Source organism: Myotis daubentonii, chromosome 1 (assembly GCF_963259705.1).
Source record: "Myotis daubentonii chromosome 1, mMyoDau2.1, whole genome shotgun sequence".
NCBI lineage: Eukaryota > Metazoa > Chordata > Mammalia > Chiroptera > Vespertilionidae > Myotis > Myotis daubentonii.
In genome coordinates this window covers 43,365,227-43,386,346 of record NC_081840.1, presented here as the reverse complement: position 1 = coordinate 43,386,346, position 21,120 = coordinate 43,365,227, and the positions used below count along the sequence as shown (strand labels likewise).

Here is a 21,120-nt window from a genome sequence, read left to right as displayed (position 1 = left end):
TTTCAAAGTAGTTTAAGTGATAGCAGACATACAATGTAGTAGAGTGAGGAAAGATTGCAGAAATTTGAATTATGAAAGGAATATAATCATTTTAGCTCAGTTAACTTGATTTTTATATGTTTTAAGCAGAAATTGGAATTTATATAAGGTGGTGTCAGAAAGCTCTTTGCGTTTATAAATGCTCACTCCTGCAAGTTAAAAACCCTGGTTCATAATTCCCACTTTGGGTCTTGGGAGCCACTTTTCAATCATTTCTCTCTGCTAATTTTGGTGTCACCCTCATTTCTTTTTAAACGATTCATTTTGAGCAAATTTGTAAATGGCCCTGATGTGTTCTACAATTTAGTCAATTACTGTTTCAGCCTGCAAGCCTCCTGGGGAACGGAACATACATGGCCTGAAGGTACGAATTTCAATAATTGTTTCAGTAAAGTTAGATGGATTTGTAATGCTGTGTTCCACTTATTGAAATGTCAAATAAAACTGCACTTTCTCAAGCTCTGACAAGCAATCTTTTTTTTTTCTTTTTTAAAATGGGAGGTGGAGGGGGATTCATCTGTAGTATTTGCTTAATATGTGTATATATTTGGATACAGGGGTTTTATTGCTATATATTTTATTATTTGGAATTGTTTTGTTGGTCTGTTTCTTCAGAATGAGCCTGGGTACTGATCTCCACAAAGATTTATTTGTGTGAAAATATAGACTTCATTTCAGTGATTAATAAAGCACATAAGCATAGTGCCCACCCCCTCTTCTTTTGACATATTTATGCTAGAAACATATCTATTTAATGTCTTTTCATTGTTCTGTACATTTCAAATTCTGGATTTCTGTTTTAAGGCTTTACATTTGAAGGAAAATCTAGCTTTTAGGTTCAAACATTTTATAATTCATTACTTGGACTTCATTTTTTGTATGAATATGGAACATTCTACAGTGTTCTGCTTAGTTTTAGAGCTGGAGGAATATGACAGCTTGAGGCTCACCACTAACCCCTGATGTATTCTTAATGTACTTTTTTGAACATATGGGTCTTGAGTTTTTGTATATGAAACAGAACAAAATGGTAAGTGGAATTTTTGCTATAGAATTAAATTCAATTCTAGACAATAAATAGAAAAAAATTTCCTATTTGTCTCTTCTTTTTCTCAGCTCTGTTTAAGTATTTGAATAGTGACAGTAATAGAGTATTATGTAATATACAGTTTGTATAGTTCTGTAACCTATATACTAAATAGACTCCAACCATGGGTCTGTCTAGCATCAAACTAATTAACCTTCATAGTGAAATGATAAATTTGTGGCAAATTATAGGTTAATTAGAACTGTATCCTCAGAACGTAAAACTGATCAAGATTCTTTCTTGACTTGTAGGTGAATACCCGGGCTGGACCCTCTCAACACAGCAGCCCAGCAGTCTCAGATGTACTTCCAAGCAATAGGTGAGAGCTAGCGAGTAAAGCATGTCCATAAGCATGATTATCTACAAAGTTGGGAGTGGGGAAAAGGTGCGTGGGATATCACTTCTTTTCTATAAAACCAAAAGAATCTGTATTTTTTTTTGTCTTATAGAAGAAATATGACCAGTTAGGTTACCCTAGCTAGCCACGTATCAACCAAAGAGAAAGGACCTTATAGGGAAAAATGAAATTCAACATGTTAAACTGTTAATTTTGGTCTATGGAATGGTTTTCCTTCAATTACCAAATTATACAGAAAATTCAGTGCCTTTGACTACTTCATGCCTTGATGATCTGGTTTATAAATTAATGCTTTTTTTTTCTTGCTTGTCCATCTTTTAGCAGTATCATTATCTATTAACATCTTAACCAGAAAGAGACAAGGAAAGAGTAAAGTGGTAACATTTAATTTGACCAGCCACGTTGCTCATTTTTGTATCTTTGGTTGCACAGGAGATTGAAGCTATTTTGGAAGGAAGATAATTTTCACCAACTCATGCTAACATTGCCCCACACTGTGATGGATACTAGAGACTTGAGCCTTTCAAAGTGTTTTTCTGACAGGCTTGAGAACTTCCAGACTGTCACGGTGCTCGAGTAGAAAGAGTGACCTGCTTAAGTTGATAGAATTTTAGGTCATCTTTGTTATACTAGTACATTCAGTTATTTAGCTAGTAAACATATTGTTGTACATGCATACGTCAGAGATATTGTGGGTTCCATTCTAGACCACCGCAATAAAGGAAATAATACAATGAACCAACTCACACGAATATTTTGGTTTCCTGGTGCATATAAAAGTTATGTTTACACTATACTAGTCTATTAAGTGTATAGTAGCATTTTGGCTAAAAAATATACGTACCTTAATTAAAAAATACTTTATTGCTACAAAGAGGTAACATCATCTGAGCCTGCAGCAAGTCCTAATCTTTTTGCTGGTGGTGGTTCTTACCTTGATGCTAACAGCTGCTGACTGATCAGAGTGATGGTTGCTGAAGGTTGGGGTGGCTGTGGGAACTTCTTAAAATAAGGCAGCAGTGAATTTTGCCACATCAACTGACTCTTCCTCTCACAAATGATTTCTCTGTAACATGTGACACTGTTTGATAGCATTTTACCGACAGTAGAACTTCTTCCAAAATTGGAGTCAATTCTCTCAAATTCTGCCAGCTGTTTTATCAACTAACATTATGTAATATTCTAAACCTCTTTTTTTATTTCAACAATCTTCACATCATCTTTACCAGGAGTAGATTCCATCTCAAAAAACCACATCCATAAGGAACAACTCCTCATTTGTTTAAGCTTTATCATGAAATTGCAGCAATTCATTCACATCTTTAGGCTCCACTTTAAATTCTAGTTCTCTTGCTATTTCCACTACATCTGCAGTTCCTTCCCCCAGTGAAGTCTTGAACCCCTAAAAGTCACCCATGAAGATTGGATTCAACTTCTTCTAAACTCTTATTATTTGACCTCTTCCCATGTATCATGAATGTTCTTAATGGCATCTAGAATGGTGAATTATTTCCAGAAGGTTTTCAATGTACTTTGTCCAGATCCATCAGAGGAATCACTGTCTATGGCAGCCTTACAAAATTTATTTCTTGAATAAGAGTTAAAAGTCATGATTATTCTTTGGTCCATGGGCTGCAGAATGGATGTTGTGTTAGCAGGCATGAATACAACATTAATCTTGTTGTACATCTTTATCAGAGCTCTTGGGTGATAGGGCACATTGTCAGTGAGCAGTAATATAGGGAAAGATTTTTTTTTTTTGCACAGTAGGTTTCAATTTTAGTAGGCTTAAAATATTCAGTGAACCATGTTGTAAACAGACATGCTGTTATCCAGGCTTTGATGGTCCATTTATGGAGTACAGGCAGAGTAGATTTAGCATAATTCTTAAGGGCCCTAGGATTTTCAGAATGGTAAATGAGCACTGGCTTCAACTTACTCACCAGCTACATTATTTCCTAACAAGAGAGTCAGCCTGTCCTTTGAAGCTTTGAAGTTTTCATTGACTTCTCCTCTAAGCTATCTCCTGAACACGCAGAGGCCACTATAGAGTTATTAATTTGTCTGATTTCAATATTGTTGTATGTAAGAGAATGGGGAGGCTGGAGGAGAGAGACACACACATAGGGAATGGCCAGTCAGTGGAGCAGTCAGAGCACACACATTTATTAGGTTTGCTATATTATATAGATGCAGTTTATGGCTCCCCAAACAATGACAATAGTGACATCAAAGATTACTGATCACAGATCACCATACAAATAATGAAAAAGTTTGAAATATTGCAAGAATTACTAAAATATTGCAAGAATTACTAAAATGTGACTTGGACACAAAGTGAGTAAATGCTATTAGAAAAATGGCGCTATAGATTTGCTCGGTGCAGGGTTGCTGCAAACCTTCACTCTATAAAAAACATAGTGCCTGCAAAGTAAATAAGGCAAAGTGCAATAAAATGAGATATGCCTGTATTTGAAGATGACCCAGAGAAGGTGATTGCTCTGTGTGTATATATTCACATCAGTGACTGACAAACCAACATGAAACCAAAAAAAACCCTTTCATTCTATGCCAGGTTTTTCTGGGTTTAAGGCTGTAGCCAGTATTTGCACAGCCCTTTATCAGCTGAGATGTAGTTTAGGCTTCTACTTTCCCTTCCATACCTCTCCTTCCCCTCTTAACCCTGAGTCTTGGTTTTGGTTTTGGTTTTTGCCAGGGGACTTTACTGTAGGTAATTTAAAGTCTCTGCTCTGACTCCATCTTTACTCCTGTCCCCTCCCCAAAGTCACTTCCTTGATTGTAGTGTCATTATATCTACCCACCAACTTTTCTTCTACAAACATACTACTCTTAAAGTATGGTTCCTTCTTAAGCAATTCATTCTGTCTTAAAATATAGCCTGGTTATTCACCAGTGAGTCATCTGTCTTGTGATCATGGGATAGATTTTTTAGTTCTCATCCAGGGGCTTGACCTTGCCAGGCAATGCTTTGTAGCTTCTCTCTTCCTACTTGTTGGGCATGTGAACCATGGTCCAACCAAGTGGAGGCATGGAGACTGAGGGCCACTCATTACACTCAACTCATAGAGGTCAGGGCATTTAATTACTACCACTACTTGCAGAGAAGATATTTACACAGACTGACCATGAGCCTTGAAAAAAAACCAAGACTTTCCCTGGTGTTTTAGGTCAAATTTCATCATTTTATAAAAAGAGGATAGAGTTGAAAAAGATGGCAAAACAGAGAAGCAGAATAAATTTTCAGTTCTCTCAGGTTCGGTTTTAACATGAGTGAATTAGCTTGGTTTTTTAAAAAGTATCATTTATACTCAGAGTATTATAAAATCTTTGGTTTGGACAAAGAGTGTCTGATCTACTGGTTCTCAGCCTTTGGTTGCAGCATCTTCCCTTAGGGCCGTGGTCGGCAAACTGTGGCTCACGAGCCACATGCGGCTCTTTGGCCCCTTGAGCGTGGCTCTTCCTAAACCTTAGGAGTACCCTAATTAAGTTAATAACATTGTACCTACCTATATAGTTTAAGTTTAAAAAATTTGGCTCTCAAAAGAAATTTCAATCGTTGTGCTGTTGCTATTTGGCTCTGTTGACTAATGAGTTTGCCGACCACTTCCTTAGGGTATGACAGCCTTCCAAATCGTAACAGTTTGTTCCAGTAGTGATTTCTATTATGGGAGGAATGCAACTTGAACAAGTCCTGCAGGTGATTTTAATATGCCACCCTGGCATGGCCTTGTTCTGTGCCTCATGTTGATAATTAATCAACAATTTTATTGAGTGTCTTCAATTCATTAGGTGCTGTCCTGTGCATTAGGAATACAATATGGTCCTTGTCCTTTGGAACTTGTTATCTTGTAAGCACACAGACCCCCTCCTACCCCGCCCCCCCATCCAAAAATATAAATAACTATACTTTATAATTAGTTTGGACACAAGTTTTGAAGAGAGAGCAGAGTAGGCAGGAATATGTTTAGATTTAGACTGCATGCTCGGGGAAGACTCTCTGAGGAAGAGTGACATTTCCCAGAAGGATGAGTAGGACTAGCTACATCAAGAGCCAGAGAAAGGGCACTGCAGAGGGAGGGAAGAGCACAGGCGAAGGCCCGGGGTGAAAAGGAGCTCAGCATATTTGTAAGTAGGCCAGCTTGGCTGTGCACAGGGTGGGGTGGTGAGTTGAGGGGAGGTATGGCGAGAGAGGAGAAGAGCAATAGGGGTGACGGGTGGAAAGGAGATAGACAGGAGCCAGGTCATGCAATGTCATGTGTTTGAATTTTCCTCTCAATATATAAACAACTTTCAGTAGGAGAGTGCCTTGCCCAGCTCTGTGTTTATGAAAGACTCTGCCTGTGGTGTGGACAATGAGAGGGGAAGCCCCAATCTAAGCCTATTCTCCTTAAATGCTTGACTTCAGCTTGCCAGGTGATCATCCAGACTCTTCCTGAACATCTCTGTGGCAGGAATGCTCTTTATTCGCCAAGGCAGCCTCTTCCGTTTTCATGTAGCTGAATCTCAGAACACTCTTTTTCATGAAATGAGATTTGTCTCCCTTTACTACCCACTCAAAGATTTGGTTTAGCCTTAGAGCAGGGCTGTTCTCTCTTCTAGGTGATAACTTTGCCAGTCGTCTTCCCTCTAAACATACTTCTCTGAGATTTCCGATCTTAGTGAATTCTCCCGTATCTACCCAGCTGCTTACCCCAGATGACCTGCCAGTCACCCTGCACAGCCTCCTGGGGTTTCCTCAGCCCCACATGCAGTCATTCCCTACCTCTAAATCATTCTGGAGTCTTGTCTACTTGCCAGCACCCCTGTTGCTATAAAGGTTGTTCAGGGTCTAGAACAGCCGTGGGCAAACTACGGCCCGCGGGCCGGATTCCGCCCGTTTGAAATGAATAAAACTAAAAAAAAAAAGACCGTACCCTTTTATGTAATGATGTTTACTTTGAATTTATATTAGTTCACACAGACACTCCATCCATGCTTTTGTTCCTGCCCTCCGGTCCAGTTTAAGAACCCATTGTGGCCCTCGAGTCAAAAAGTTTGCCCACCCCTGGTCTAGAATCATTGCTACAGCCTCCCAATAGTTTCCTCCCTCCAGTCTTGCCCCATTGAAGTCCCTCCTGCACACTGTGTCAGAATTGTCTTGCTGATGTGAGTTCTAAGCCTATCTTCCCTTTTACTGCTTCTCACAGTCTTCAAGGAGAAGTGTACCCTCACAGCAGGTGAGCAGCGGCCTTTTACATGTGGGTCCTCTGCCCTTTCTGGCCCCAGGGCGGCCACTTTGCCCCTTCTTACCCGACATTCCAGGTCTGCTGGTAAATGCGTGGTGCCCTTAATGAATCACTCTCACTGGGGGTTTTCACATCTGCTGCCTCTTTCCTGCTTTGCTCCTCTTTTAATCCCCTTCTTCACCTTTATCTTCTAAAAACCATCCCTGATTATTACCCATTTCCCGGTCTATACCAGGTACTCCTTCTATGAATTCCCATAATCCCCCTGTGCTTGCCTAACTATAGCAGTTAGCATGTTGTATTATAATCACCTCTGTCCCGTGTAAATTCTGTACTCTTTGAGGACAGTGACTATAACTTACTCATTGTTGAATTCCCAATTCCTGGCATAATTCTTGGAATATAGGAGATAGTAAGTAATGCTTGAATGAATGAATGAACAAATGAACTAATTTAGATTCCCTTTAAGTCTTTTCTTTGAATTAAATTCTCCCAACTCATTCAGCTTTTCTTTAAAGCCTTTTTTTTTTTTTAACTGATTTCTCAGAGAGAGAGAGAGGAAGGGAGAGGGAAAGAAATAGAAGCATGGATGAGAAAGAAACATCTATGGGCTGCCTCCTGCACGCCCCCTACTGGGGATGTGCCCTGACCTGGAATCTAACCAGTGACTTCTTGGTCATGGATCAGTGCTCAACCACTGAGCCACACTGGCCAGGCTTATTCAGGTTTTATGACATTATTTCTAGTCCTCTCACCCTTTTACTCTTCTTTGGATGCCTCAGTGTCCCTCTTAAAGTGTCATAACCAGGTTATAATTGTATCACATTTAAATTTTAAAAAGACTTTAAAAGTGATTTTGAAAAGTCACTGTGACCGTACAGATAAATAAAATATCGAGTAAACTGGGTCACAAAGAAAATTTCAGAATACATAGATATAATTTTTTTACCAGACAAAGCTGGTAGCCAGATATTGGCATAATGAATGAAATCAGCTTTTTCCTCTGTTACTCTCAATGCATTAATCCGTCTTTGCCTTAGATGAGTGGCTGTTTATTAAATTGAGTTTAGTAATCCACATGGTGTTCCTAGGCCATAATTACGGAATTCAAGTCCCACTGCCAAGGCAAAGCCTTTCCCAAACATCTTGGTTTTTGCCTTCTATAAAATTAGAATGATTAGACTTTCTATCTACCTCTGGTGTTAGAAGATTGATGAAGTTGTATTAAGGGATCATGTTTTGTTTCTTAGATGAAAGGTATTTTTGGAAATGCAGTGAATCAAAATGTTATTATTTCAAGTTGTGTAATAAAATGGAATATCTGTGGAGAAACATTGCCTGAGCATTCTTTGGTTATTTCTGTTTTTACAAAAATTGTAGCTATTAAATTGGGAGTCATCTATGGGAATAAAATGATCTAGATGTTTTTCAGGGGGAAAAAGTATGAGTATGTGTTAAGAGAGACTGACTTTGAGCAAGGTCTATACCTTAATTTTTTAAATATAAATTAGGAGTAACTATACCCCACAGGCCAGTTTTCCTAAACTAATGCACAAGGGTATAGCTATTGTAAGGATTAAATCAGGATTATAAGTAATAGCATTTAGCACAGTGCCTGGTGTGTGGCCATCACTTAGTAAATGGTAGTTGCTATTTTTTAATTTTCTTAACTGGACTGATTTTAGGCAGTTACTTATTTTTTTATATATGTTTCAGCTTTGGTTCCATTCTACAAAATTCTTAACTGCTGCTTTAGTGCATGAATTCTTAGATTTGGGAGGACATTGTTAAAGTTTAGAACCTTTGGTTGAAGTCAGGCTTTATAAAATCGGGGGAAAGCAGAGACTAAAGCTTCATAGTCTTCATTTGACCATAGCAAAAGTTTAAGAAGTATTTAGAAAGAAGACTGATTATTACTTAGAATAGTGAGTGTGTGTGTGTCCAACATCTACACTAATAAAAGAGAAAAATGGTAATTGGCGTACGACGATACCCTTTTCATTGGCTAATCAGGGCTATATGCAAATTAACTGCCAACTAAGATTGGCAGTTAACTGCCAACAAGATGGCGGTTAATTTGCATATGTAGGCACAATGCAGGGAGGCGAAAGGGAAAGCAGGAAGAAGCCCCCTGCCACTGACAGTGATCAGAAACCCAGGGGGGAGCTAAGAGCTGGGGGGCAGGGCAAAGGCGGCCCCAGGGCAAAGGCGGCCATGATCGGAGAATCAGGCGCCTTTGCCGCCCTGGCCAGTGATAGCAGGAAGTAGGGGTGGAGCCAGCAATGGGAGCTGGACACGGTCGAAGCTGGCAGTCCCAGGAGCTAGGGGTCCCTTGCCTGGGCCTAAAGCGAAGCCCACGATCGCGGGGCCGCTGCAGCTGCGGGTCCCCGCTGCCCGAGCCGGACGCCTCAGCCAGAGGCATTAGGCCTGGGCAGGAGCGGAGCCTGCAACCGCGGGGAGCTGGGGGTCCCCTGCCCAGGCCTGACACCTCTGCCGGAGGCCTCAGGCCTGGTCAAGGGGCCGATCCAGTGATTGGTGATTGGAGGGTGATGAGGGTCAACTCCTCTGGCCGAGGCATCAGGCCTGGGTGGGGGGCTGAGCCGGGGATTGGGGGGATATGATGGTCCCCTTGCCCAGGCCTGAAGCCTGGGTCAGAGGCGTCAGGCATGGGCGGGGGGTGGAGCAAGCAATCAGAGGGAGATGGGGGTCCTCTGCCCAGGCATGATTCCTGGGCCAGAGCCAGTGATCGGGGGAGATGGGGGTCCCCTGTCCAAGCCTGACACCTCTGGCGGAGGCGTCAGGCCTGGGCAAGGGGCCGATCAGGTGATCAGAGGGTGATGGGGGTCTACACCTCTGGCTGAGGCATCAGGCCTGGGCAAGGGGCAGAGCCAGCAATCGGAGGGGTTTGGGGGTCCCTTGCCCAGGCCTGATGCCTGGGCCAGAGGCATCAGGCCTGGGCTGGGGGCAGAACCAGTGATGGGGGGAAATGAGGGTCCCCTGCCCAGGCCTGACGCCTCTGTCAGAGGCGTCAGGCCTGGGCAAGGGGCCGATCCTGCGATTGGAGGGTGATGGGGGTCAACGCCTGAGGGCTCCCAGTATGTGAGAGGGGGCAGGCTGGCCTAGGGACACTCCCCCACCCCACACCCAGTGCACGAATTTCGTGCACCGGGCCCCTAGTATAATAATAGACAGAATAATTATCACTATTTATCAAAGACATGCCAAGTCACTGGGCTAGGTTCAAGGGTGTGAAGGGAATGGAATATATAGATAGGTGAGTAAGATGTGGTCTGTGTTCTCAGGGATCTTTCAGTTTTGGGGGAGGTGTGGTAGGTTAAATGACATCTATCTACACAGATGACTAACACAGGGAGAAGAGTTACTTTAGAAGTTGAGGTTCAGAGGGAATAAATAAGTAACCTGTCCCAGAACACACAGCTAGTGAGTACCAGGATTTATTTCCACTACACATTTGCTTCCCAGGAAGTGAATTTTAACTCTAATGATAATAAAAGATCAGGATTTAGATCACCTTATCTTTTGAAGTTCTGTAACCTTTGTTTGATGTGAACATTCTAAGAGTACATCATTATGTACTTTGTATTTAGCAGATAAAGAGTCCACATAAAATAGCCACTGAAAGGCTACCCAAAGGCAGCAGAACTAAGCCAAAAAAAGTCACGGAGGTTGTCTACAATATTCTATGTTCATTTTTGACTGTAGGCATCTTTATTACTTTAAATTACTAATAGGGTTGCAGTCACTTTATTAATAGTTTTGCCATTTGGCCAGTTACTTTTGAAAAAATATTATACAAGGAGGAGGATGTAAAGAGTATAGTCTCTGTATATATGTTTTTACTCTGGAATTTTCAATGGTGTTCAAAGGTGTCGATCTTGCCATTAAAAATTATGTTTTCCCTTTCCAGCTTAAAGAAGTCTTCTGCTGAACTGAAAAAAATATTAGCTAATGGCCAGGTAGGTGTCATCGTTAATATTTTCAGATAGTAGTAACTTATTACTGTCTACTTTTTGTATCCATAAACTTAACAAACAGATAAAGAATCCGTGAATGTCTTCTTATCATAAATGAATTACATGGCTTAATTTGATTGGCAGAACAATTTGCAGCACGTTTTTCAAACTGTGCTAATGGGTTTCACTCCCGGCAGATTGAAGTACCATGCACACACCCTGCTGCCTTCTCAGTTTAAAAAAAGTTAATCAGTTCTGAACAAGTGTGTCAACCCATGGGTTGTCGAAATGGCCCTGTATCCTTAGGTGACTGTTTCTTTCATTATCTTTGGGGAGAAAAAATAAACCAAACTGTTACTTTCTCACCATAGCACACTTCTTTTGTCCTGAAACTAACACTGGCTTTTCAGGGAAATAGAATAACAGCAGATCTTTGGCATTTAAAATTACGAGGCTTTAGGAGCTCTGGTTTGCCTAGTCGACTGGCCATCTTAAAGCTGCATGACCTAACCCACCCAGCGAGGGACAAACGGGCCTGCAGGCCACTTATTTCTCACTAATTTTGATTCAAGTAAATGGACACATCTGAAATAGTATAGTGCTTTTAAACATACATTGGTAAATTAAGCTACCTACAGGGTCCTCGATTCTTCAATAGCAACATAAATGTGTTTTAATGTTTGTTATAGAGGAAGCCCTTTGATAGCCTTGGAGGCAGGCGCCTGTCCATTGCGATTAAGCCTGCCTATTAGGCTCTATTGACTGAGACATCTGTGTCACTGCAAATAAAAGACTCTTATTGATTTTCTTAACTGCTGTTCACTTCCCGTCCATGTTTCGAAGGCTGAAATCTTAATTATCTCAGATGCTTATTCAGTGCCTTCACACACTGACCTCTCCAAGCCTCATTGGCATTTCATGAATCAAGTACTTGTAGTGGAGCATGTCAAGAAGACAAAGCTGGGTCCTCATGCTTGTCCTTTAATATCACCTGTAACTTTATGGCCTAATAGATGTGTGTGCCTTAAAACAGTGACTGTATGGTGGTGCTCCTGCAAGCCTGCCTTATTTAGTGCACAATCCCTTGAATACAGTTGGAAAAAGTAATCTGATCTGGTTTGTGTGGGTTCTAGTCCATACACATTGTATATACAGCAAAGACGAATCTGGTGTTGTAGGTGTAATTTTTATGAATTTTAGATCATATTTATCTAATATTTTTAACTTTAAGCAGTCAGAGATTGGTTTAGATTGAGGTTCACATGTGTGTCCTTTTGGTGCCCTGTGTGTGTTCAGAGTCAGTATGAAACAAACTGGACTAAAAGCACAGCCTAGGATATTTATTTTGGTTTTTTTGGTTTTTTCCCTAGGATGTTTATGTATCTTCAACATCTTGTTACTAATTGTAATTTATGTATGAGTCACTTGTGTTCTTCAGCTGGAAAATATATTTCAAAATTGACATAAATTAAGAAGCTTTAACTACATTTGTTCTACCCAGGCAATGGAAAATAACCTGTCATAGATTCCCCTTTCAGAAATGAAACACAGTTTATTTCCACTGCAAAAAATAAACATCTAGAAATGTTACTTGTGTTTTGACAACAAACCTAGTGCCATAAATATCTTAGTGGTCTTGGTTATGAGGTTCCCTTCAGTGGAAGATTGTTACGACAGTGATTTTTGACACTTAAAAGATTGTATTGCTTTCCCTTGGGAATGTGATAACCCCACATTAAACAGTATGGTGTTTTCTTTCTCTTAAGGATAAGCCTTCTTTATATTTACTTTCATTCACAAAAACAAACACAATTGGAAGTCTTCAAAAATTCCTCCTCCTTCTACCAATTCCTCAATTCCTTGATGCTATAGGGTAACTAAAGAGTGAGTGAGATTGCATTGCAGCGAGGTAATGTGCACAGTTGTGGGCGTCAATAAATTTCTGGGCTGAACACTGACACCCCTTGATATGGAAGATGTAAGTCACATTTAACGATACTTTAACACTTGAGCATAGTTTTTTATTTTAGTGGTTTATGCTCTCAAGCATTAATAATGATTTGCCTTTCCACTAGCCTCCACTTAGATTTAATAAGGAATTCATATTAATCATTAAAAGAAAGGGACATGATTCTTCAAGATAATCAAATATTGACAGGTTAGAAATAGCTTTCTGCCTGGGTTCATTGATATAGGTTATGTGATATAAATATTTATTTCTTTTCTGTCACTCAGAGTAAATGCCACCAATTGATTCAGCATTGATATAGTGTCAACAGTTCATAAGAAACATTTGACTGGCTTGTATTTTCCGATTAGTCTCTGCTCTATAAAGTGGGATTTACTAAATCTCTCCAATTGTCTGCTCATAGAGTGTGACTGCTTCTGAAACCATTATTGCTTCGATTTGTGAAGCAAAGGTCTAGTGATAAGGACTAGTTTCTGTCAGACCTTTACATATAAAATAAGGATTAATTGAGCATTTTTATTTTAATGATTTATAAGCGATAGATACTGATTCTTCTTAACACAGACAATAAACAAAGAATATTTTCTTTGCTGATTCATAATTGAATTCCATTTCATTTTTCCCATTAATTTCATTAATTTTATATTAAATCAAGCACTTTTTAAAAAGTTTAACATTTAGTCATTGGAATAGAGATACCATTTTCCTGTTATTGCTTAAGTAGAGGATTCCTTAAGGTATTTTTGGCATGTTTTATTTAGAACTATAAATCAGTACCAAATATATGTTTTCTGGATGTGTTTTTTCCCACTTCAGTTTTAGTGTGCTATCTTCTATTTAACATTGGCTCTTGATTTGAAACTGAAAAAAAAAAAAAAAAAGGCCCAGTGGGTCAATTTAAAGGATTTAAAAAGTGCACAGTTACTCCAAGTATGTGTAACTTTGACCTTTGCATTTCTAAAGTTGTTTTTCCTCTTTTTAATTTTTAGATTTTGTAGGAGATTTTGTGACAGTATTTTGTTATTCCCAATAAATCAAGCATAAATGTACTGTGAAGTCACAGATCTAGAACTAATTCTGATCCTGCTACATGTTTGGCTGGTATTTTGAGAACTTCAAATGCCTTTAGAAAAACTTTTTTGTTTAAAAAAAAACAAAAGGAAGAGGAAGAAAAATAGATATTGTACTGTAAAATTAGTTTTAAATTCTAATTTTCAGCAGTATATAAAACTCTTAGATTCTTACAGTTCATCTTAGATCCCATATGAAGACTGAAACATAAATGAGACTGTGTATATAAGTCCAGACTACATGACACCCTCCTCTACCCACACACCACATCCTTTCTGCCCTGGGTGTGTGCCTACATTTCTTTCACAGCATCTGCCTCACTTTCAGCAGGAGCAGAGCCCAGTGCCAGTCATTTCTCCCAGTCATTTGCCATTTCTGCAGCTGACAAGTAATCATAACTCTCATTGCTTTTTCTTTCTCCACCCTCACTTCTGTTATTCTGCCTTTTATTTGCCTTTTTTTTTAAGTCAAAACAAGGAAACTGAGTTAAATTTAAATTTTATTTTGGTATCTTTGTTGAATAAAAGTTTTACTTTACCTCTTCTATGTAAAATGCTATGTAATTTTTTAAAGTTTTCTTCTTAAAAACAAATACCATAACTAATGAAATTGCTTTTAACTTGTGAGTGGCCTCGAGTTGTTTTTCTTCCTCTGGGCAGTGACCATGGATGGCGAGGCTGTCCATCCATACTTACACAGACCAACTGCTAAGATCGAGCCTCTGGTGGAGCACATGAAAGACAGTTCTAGCCTTGACTGGTTGCTGACTAGTTATGTGAATTCACATATGACCTATGTGAATTGGGCTAAATGCTTAAAATGCTATACAATTCTATGGTTATGAGATCTGATCCTAACTACTGTATTATTTAAATGTACTCTGTGGCTTTTAAACCTCACTTTTGCATCATAATGAGCACTCTTCTGTGCTTCATTTTGAAAAGTTGGATTAGTAGACTTATTTAAAGTAAAAGGGCAGAAGTGTTAACTGTTTGTTGATCCCTTTAATGGTTTTCCATAATTGAGGTCAATTAAAGTAATACATTTTGATCAGAGCTATGAAATTCTAAAAATTTTATAATCAATTTATGAGGTCAGCTCTGATAGTTTTCCTTTGTGAAACTTTTTTTACATCATAATATTTGTATACCATACAAAATTAGAAAATTCAAATAAGCAAAAAGAAAAAGAATCTAATATTTTAAAATATAAAATTTATCAGTGAGTTCATAGGTCAGGCAACCATCTATAAAACTTTAAAACATCATAGAAACACTTTCCCCATTTTTTATGGATATTGTCTTTTTACGTGGTACTGTTCCTAGAACTTGTTCAAAACCATTTTTATATTTATGTGGCATTTACAATCTACCTCATTATCCGAGGGATTCCAGACTCCTATCCTTGAATTTGCTTATGTAGCGCGCGCACATACACACACCATACGATATTCTCTATCTTCTGACTGTTCTGGATGCCTACCACTCCTGCTTAGGTTGGAGTGCTGGGAATGCTGGATGGGTGGCTGCTCCCTTTCTCTTTTCAACTTAATGGGTAAAAAGACTATGAATTTGGGATCATAATGGTTGAAGCTGCTCAGCGACATGCCATACTTACTCCTTTGCCTTCTCTTCCTCCAACAAAATACCACAAAATCAAACTCCCTCCAAAGTCCTAGGTCTATCCTAGTATCTTACTGGAATATCAGTATGTCTTGGTTTGGGTATTTTTCTGAAAGGAAACTCCTGGTCCTTTTACCAGAAAGGCCCTGATGGAGTGATAGAGGCGAAGGGGAGATGACCACAGTATGCACCTCACCAGAGCCTGGCTCCCATATACTCCATAGCACCAGCCTACTTACTCTTAAATCTCAGTGCCACTAATTCAGAATTTGTGAACTTGAGTGAAATTTACTTCAAGCCATGATGAGGGTGCAGCTTGTTAGGGAAGTTAATGGTACAAATTAGGTTGTTAGAGTCATGTTTCAACTACCTAGAGAAATACTTTAAAGGAATTAGCCTATTTGTACCCACCAATAGTACTGCTATTTACATATGTATCCTTTATACCCATCCATCAAAGTAAACCCAATAGCAGCGCTGCTAGTGTAGCATCTCAAGTTACTTTATGTGCTCCTTTTTTTAATGCTGTCTTAAAATTTATCATTTGGTCCAGAATAATGAGGCTTTTTTCTTCATGCCACATCTTTCACGCAGGTTAAAATATGGCGGTTGTTGTTTTTCTGTATTAGTAATATAATTAGTGAGGAACAGAATTTCCCTAAAATGAGGACACAGTTGTCAGTTTTTCCAACTTGTCTGTCATATCTCCACTAACCCTAAATATAGTAATTAGCTAATTGCAAATTGCATCAATCAGGTTGTACTACAATTAAATTGGGTGCGGAATTGGCCTTCATACATTAATCGGTCAATATTCTTTTAGGGGTTGGCAAAGTGGCTTGAAAAGGAACTGTTTCTGTTACCTGCACTGCACTCCTAATTATTACAGCTCTCTGAAGCTTCAGTTTCAGAAGTGTATAGAAGAAAAATATTTCCCTTGATAAATGAAGCCTTGCTTTATTCAATTGGTGGAAGTTTAGAGTACAGCAAAATAGTTAAAGCTTTACTATAATAGTCTGAAAGCAAACTATTTTTTTCCAGGTGGTATTGAATTAAAAACTCCATCCATTTTCTGCCCATGCAAGGCAGTTCAATTCCCTGGAAATTGATTTTTTTTCAGGGCTTAGTATGGCTTTTCCCAAGCTTTAGCTATATGGAAAATAACACCTTTATTGAAGCCACTTAGTGAACAAAGTTGGCAGTTAATTTTTAAGCAACCAGACCAGTGTGTAGAAAATTACTAAATGGATCAAATATAATCTGGCTACTCTTAAAGTAATTTGATAAATAATTATTAGGGAGTTATTTTGTGGGTGCTAAAATAATTTACTATTATTTGTGATACAAATGAAAGTAGTATTTGTGGCATAACAGTTTTACAGAACCTGGGAAAATGTGTATGCTGTTTTATATATTAAATTATGGAAATGATTTTATAAGAATCACATGCTTATATGGCTTTCTTGTATGCATTATAATATTTGCCTGTATGTGCATTTGAAAGTGCATTGATTTGGCACTTGTCTATCATCTAATATGATTTCTACCCAGTTATTGCTGTATACTAATTTATCATTTCCAAAGAAAAGCTATATCTACTCCAGGAAAAATCATTAACATTACTCAGTTTGTTTAATGTTAATTATAGGGTCATATGAGGAGTTTTCAGGTGCTGATTTATTTACAGATCATGAATTAGATTACTCTGTGTGTGTGTTGTCTTCCCAAGTTTGACTTTGGTTATGTGCAGCGCTGTTGGCATTGCTTATATGTAGTACTGGAGACTGTGTTCTTATCAGTATCTCTGACCTGACCCTTTTGAGCTATGTTATATCATCCCATTTTGACACCTTTTATCAAACTTTAATGAAATGACCCAGGCAAACAAATTGTCATTAAACTTTCCATCACTTTGTCCCTTGGTATCGTCTTTTATAAATTGGACAGCAAATGTTGTATTGATCTTCTCGTTCTTGCAGCTGAACTTGAAATGACCCAGACTGCTTGTTGTTTATGGCCCAGAGTTGCTTTTCCTTGACATTTCCATCCACAGCATGACACCCTTTTTGTTTTTCTCTCTTTCTTGTGGAGATGAATGAACAAGACATACGATATCGAGACACCCTTGGTCATGGCAACGGAGGCACAGTCTACAAGTGAGTAGTCAATTTTGTTTAAACTTTCTGCTCTCCACATGTGGGTATCCAAGTTCTCCTTGGCACAGATTTTTAAAAGACCACCAGCACTTAGATCTTATTTCCAAATTTATCTCCAAAATTCTGCAAGGCATCTATTTTTCTCAGGAATTGCTTGGAAAAGTGCATTTATATAGCCTTTTTAATATTTCTGAGTCTGCATTTCTCCTGGGTGATCCGTTAATAGTCCACCATTAGCAAGTGTGCCTTTAATTGGCCTGAAGTGTAATGCATTTTTTCCTTCTCTCTTTAACATGATTTTTTAAAACTTGCTCGCACCCTATGCTAGTCCCCTGCCTGTTTATAGCTACGCCCAGTGGAGGACAAACCTTATAAATACCACTGCTTTGCCCTGTGTTGACACTGTAAGTTATTAACAAGACTTCTTCCTGTTGTATTTCCTTCTCTCCCCAGCCCGCTCCCCTGAGAGAATTTCTACACATTGATGAATATGTTAAGTTATAAAATTCTCCCAAATTCAGGTTGCAGTGATCTTGTCCTAAAGGAGTGTTCATTTTCATATTAAAAAATGCTAACCGTAAAATGTAGTTCTCTCGATAGGGAAGTCTTTCTCATGTAGTGCAAAGTTTAAACTACATAATGTAATATCTGGTACTTAATAGTCTGCAGTGATGTATGAAAAATATTCCGCCAGGAATTAAAAAATCCATACTCTGTAAGAAAGCCCTGAGGGAGAAATAAAGCTTTCCTCCAGAGAGCTAACCCTGTATCACATTACGATTGTGTTTTTACCTTCGATATTTTAACATTGATGTTAATATATATTTTCAAAGTTGTAAAATAATTTATTTTCTAATTGGTTACTAATGTCCCTAGAATTTTAACTAACCACATGAATACATGTAAAAATTGCCCTATGACCATGAAGGGTCCATCCTAAAACCCCAGAACAACCTCCACATAGAGATGCAGTCTTGGCCTAGAATTAGATTCCTCAGGGTTAGAAGCTCCTTCAAAGTCATCTGCTTCAGTCCCCACCCAGGGCTTCAGTCCGCCCTGCAGGTAGAGCCAGGATGTGAGTCCTTTCTCTTGAATACAGTCCTTTCAGAACTTGTGTTTACATTATCTGGATGATTTTTCCCTACAGATGACTGGGTACTGTGAATAGTTGGTCTAAATGTTAAGTACTTGCATTATGATAATTCAGAAGATAAAGTAAGGGCATATTTCTTATACAGCACTTGTGTCTTGCTTTCAAATGTTTGATGACTGTGTCTAGTGAGTTTGAGGCTACTGTTGGCCTTCCTTGGATCATACTAGCATTCCTTCCCATGCAGTCCCTAGTTCTGCACAACTAGCATCTCTTCATTTTAGTCCTCTCCTCCTTACTTTTATCTGACTTGGATTTTCACTCTTTTCTGAAGGTTCATGGGCTCAGGTACTCTGAGAAAGGAAAGAAGGAACATGTATACTCCAATTTTCTTCTCCTGATTTCCCTGAAGGGAGAAGTTTTCAAAGCTTCAACCTTCCTTCTTCATGCTTTCATGCTGATAGCCAGATATAATAATATAGGAAAGATTTCTAGCAACTCTGTGGATTCCATTTATTGGCTTCAAATGGAATCCAAAAACATTTCTTATTTGTGCTGTTTCATCAAATATTTAACTGTCAAGCATGTTTTTATTTTTTAATCGAAGGCCGATTATGAGTTTACTATCCTGGTTTGTTCCAGAAGGGAGAAAACATAAAGCCACCAAACCCCAGCAGATAATTTTTACTTGAAATAATATTCTAATGTTAAAATTCTAATCTTTCACCTTAAAACACAGGCTTATTATCTTTAAAAGGGAGAGGGATGGAAGTAACATGCCCACCTAGCAAATAAAAATTATAGCAAAATTACATTAATATTTTTAAAATATTATTTTTAATTGTGATAAAAATAAATATAACATAAAATTTACCATCTAAATCATTTTTAAGTTCAGTGGTATTAAATACATTAACATTATTGTGCAACTCCCAACACCACCCATCTGCAGAACTCTTTTCATCTTGCAAATATGATACCCTGTACCCATTAAATAATAACTTCCCATTTGCCGGGTTAATGTTTTTAGTAAGAAGCATGGCTAGAACTTCTCCTTTTATTAGGGCCACAATATCCAAGGGAACATCCTCCCACATGTCCTTAGCCCTTTAATTTGCTGGCATGCTACAGTGACATTAGCAACTTATTCTAAGAGTTCATTTAGCTGCCATTTCTTAGGCTCCATATGCATGTTGTAAGACTTAATGTTTTTGGCAGTGGTTGTTAATGGAGGGTGAGTACTAAAATATGATCATTTTAGTACTTTATTTTGTATAGTTGATTTCTTATAAAAAGAAGACATTTCAGTTGCCTTCTTGCCTAGGTGATTCTTAAGGAAAAGGACATGAAGAGACCAAATTGCATAACTGCTTGTCATTGATCATTGGCCTTCCCTTCTTCCTGGCCTTCAGTGTATGCTGTTCTTATGTCCTGGCTTTTAGTTCAGCACAAAGAAATGATATCATCATCAAGAAATGAAAATCCACTTTACTAAAGTCTCTATAAAACCAAATGTTTTATGTGTTATGATTGACTTTCTCCTACAATAAGTTTACCTTAATGGTTTTGACTATAAAAATTGTGATTTTTTTTCAAACAAAATGATTACATTACAGGCTATGCTACATAAACTAGATGAAGAAAATATTGGAAAATCCACTCGTTGGTAACAAAACTGCTTAATGGGCCTATTTAATTTTTTTCTTATGAAGTATAATAAAGCTAATAAATACAAAGCAAAAGTTTAACATTCCAGTCTTATTTGCTCTACTTTATGGGCTGTTGTGACTTGCAAGGGACAAACTGCAATATATTTACTTAATAGTTGGTGACATTTTCGTCCCTTACGTCTAGATGTCCTCTCCAGTTATGCAACATGAAATTCTGTGTCTGGTCCCTGCCCTTCTCTGATAGTGATCCAGGCAGATAATATTAAGTTGGTATTTCTTGGACTACTGAGTTGGATGAAATGGACCATAAAGGAAACACCTTTCACTAAAATATAGCCCAAGCCTAGGAGGAAGAATAATTTAGGAAAAGGAAATGAATGCACCTTCATTATTGCTCCATTTACCAAAGTACTACAAGTTGTTCCAAAAAGTTAATTGAGGAAAGACACATGTTCTATTCCCCTCTGAAAGATTCACAATGAATCTCAAAAACTTTGAGAAAGTAGAGAGCAGTGTGTGTTGTGATTACATGTCGGGGTTCTGAGTTTGAATCCTGCATCTGCCACTAACTAGCTGTGTAACCTTGGGAAAGTTATATCATGTCTTGTGCCTCAATTTCCCTATGTGTAAGATGGGGATATCTGTCTTACAAAGTTGCTGTGAGTTTAAATGAGATGTATAATGGAAGAAGCTTACCACTATGACTGACACTAAATGTTAGCTACTGGTAATGTTAGCTACTGGTAATGGTAGTACTAATAACAGAAAAGTCATTACGCCTTTATGCTCCCTATGCTTAACTTGGCTATGGGATTATTTTTCTGAAATACACCTATAA

General features: G+C 38.4%; 1 protein-coding gene across 8 annotated transcripts in view; it reads left to right on the top strand.

The window, feature by feature from the left end:
* Window positions 1–21,120, top strand: part of MAP2K5 (mitogen-activated protein kinase kinase 5) — a 276,193-nt gene that overhangs the window by 42,246 nt on the left and 212,827 nt on the right. For all 8 annotated transcript variants that reach the window (XM_059697326.1, XM_059697354.1, XM_059697306.1 and 5 more), the window contains exons 5-8: window positions 363–403; window positions 1,378–1,445; window positions 10,659–10,707; window positions 17,458–17,522. In XM_059697326.1, the coding sequence (XP_059553309.1) occupies window positions 363–403; window positions 1,378–1,445; window positions 10,659–10,707; window positions 17,458–17,522 (223 nt within the window). The remainder of the gene's footprint in view (window positions 1–362; window positions 404–1,377; window positions 1,446–10,658; window positions 10,708–17,457; window positions 17,523–21,120) is intronic.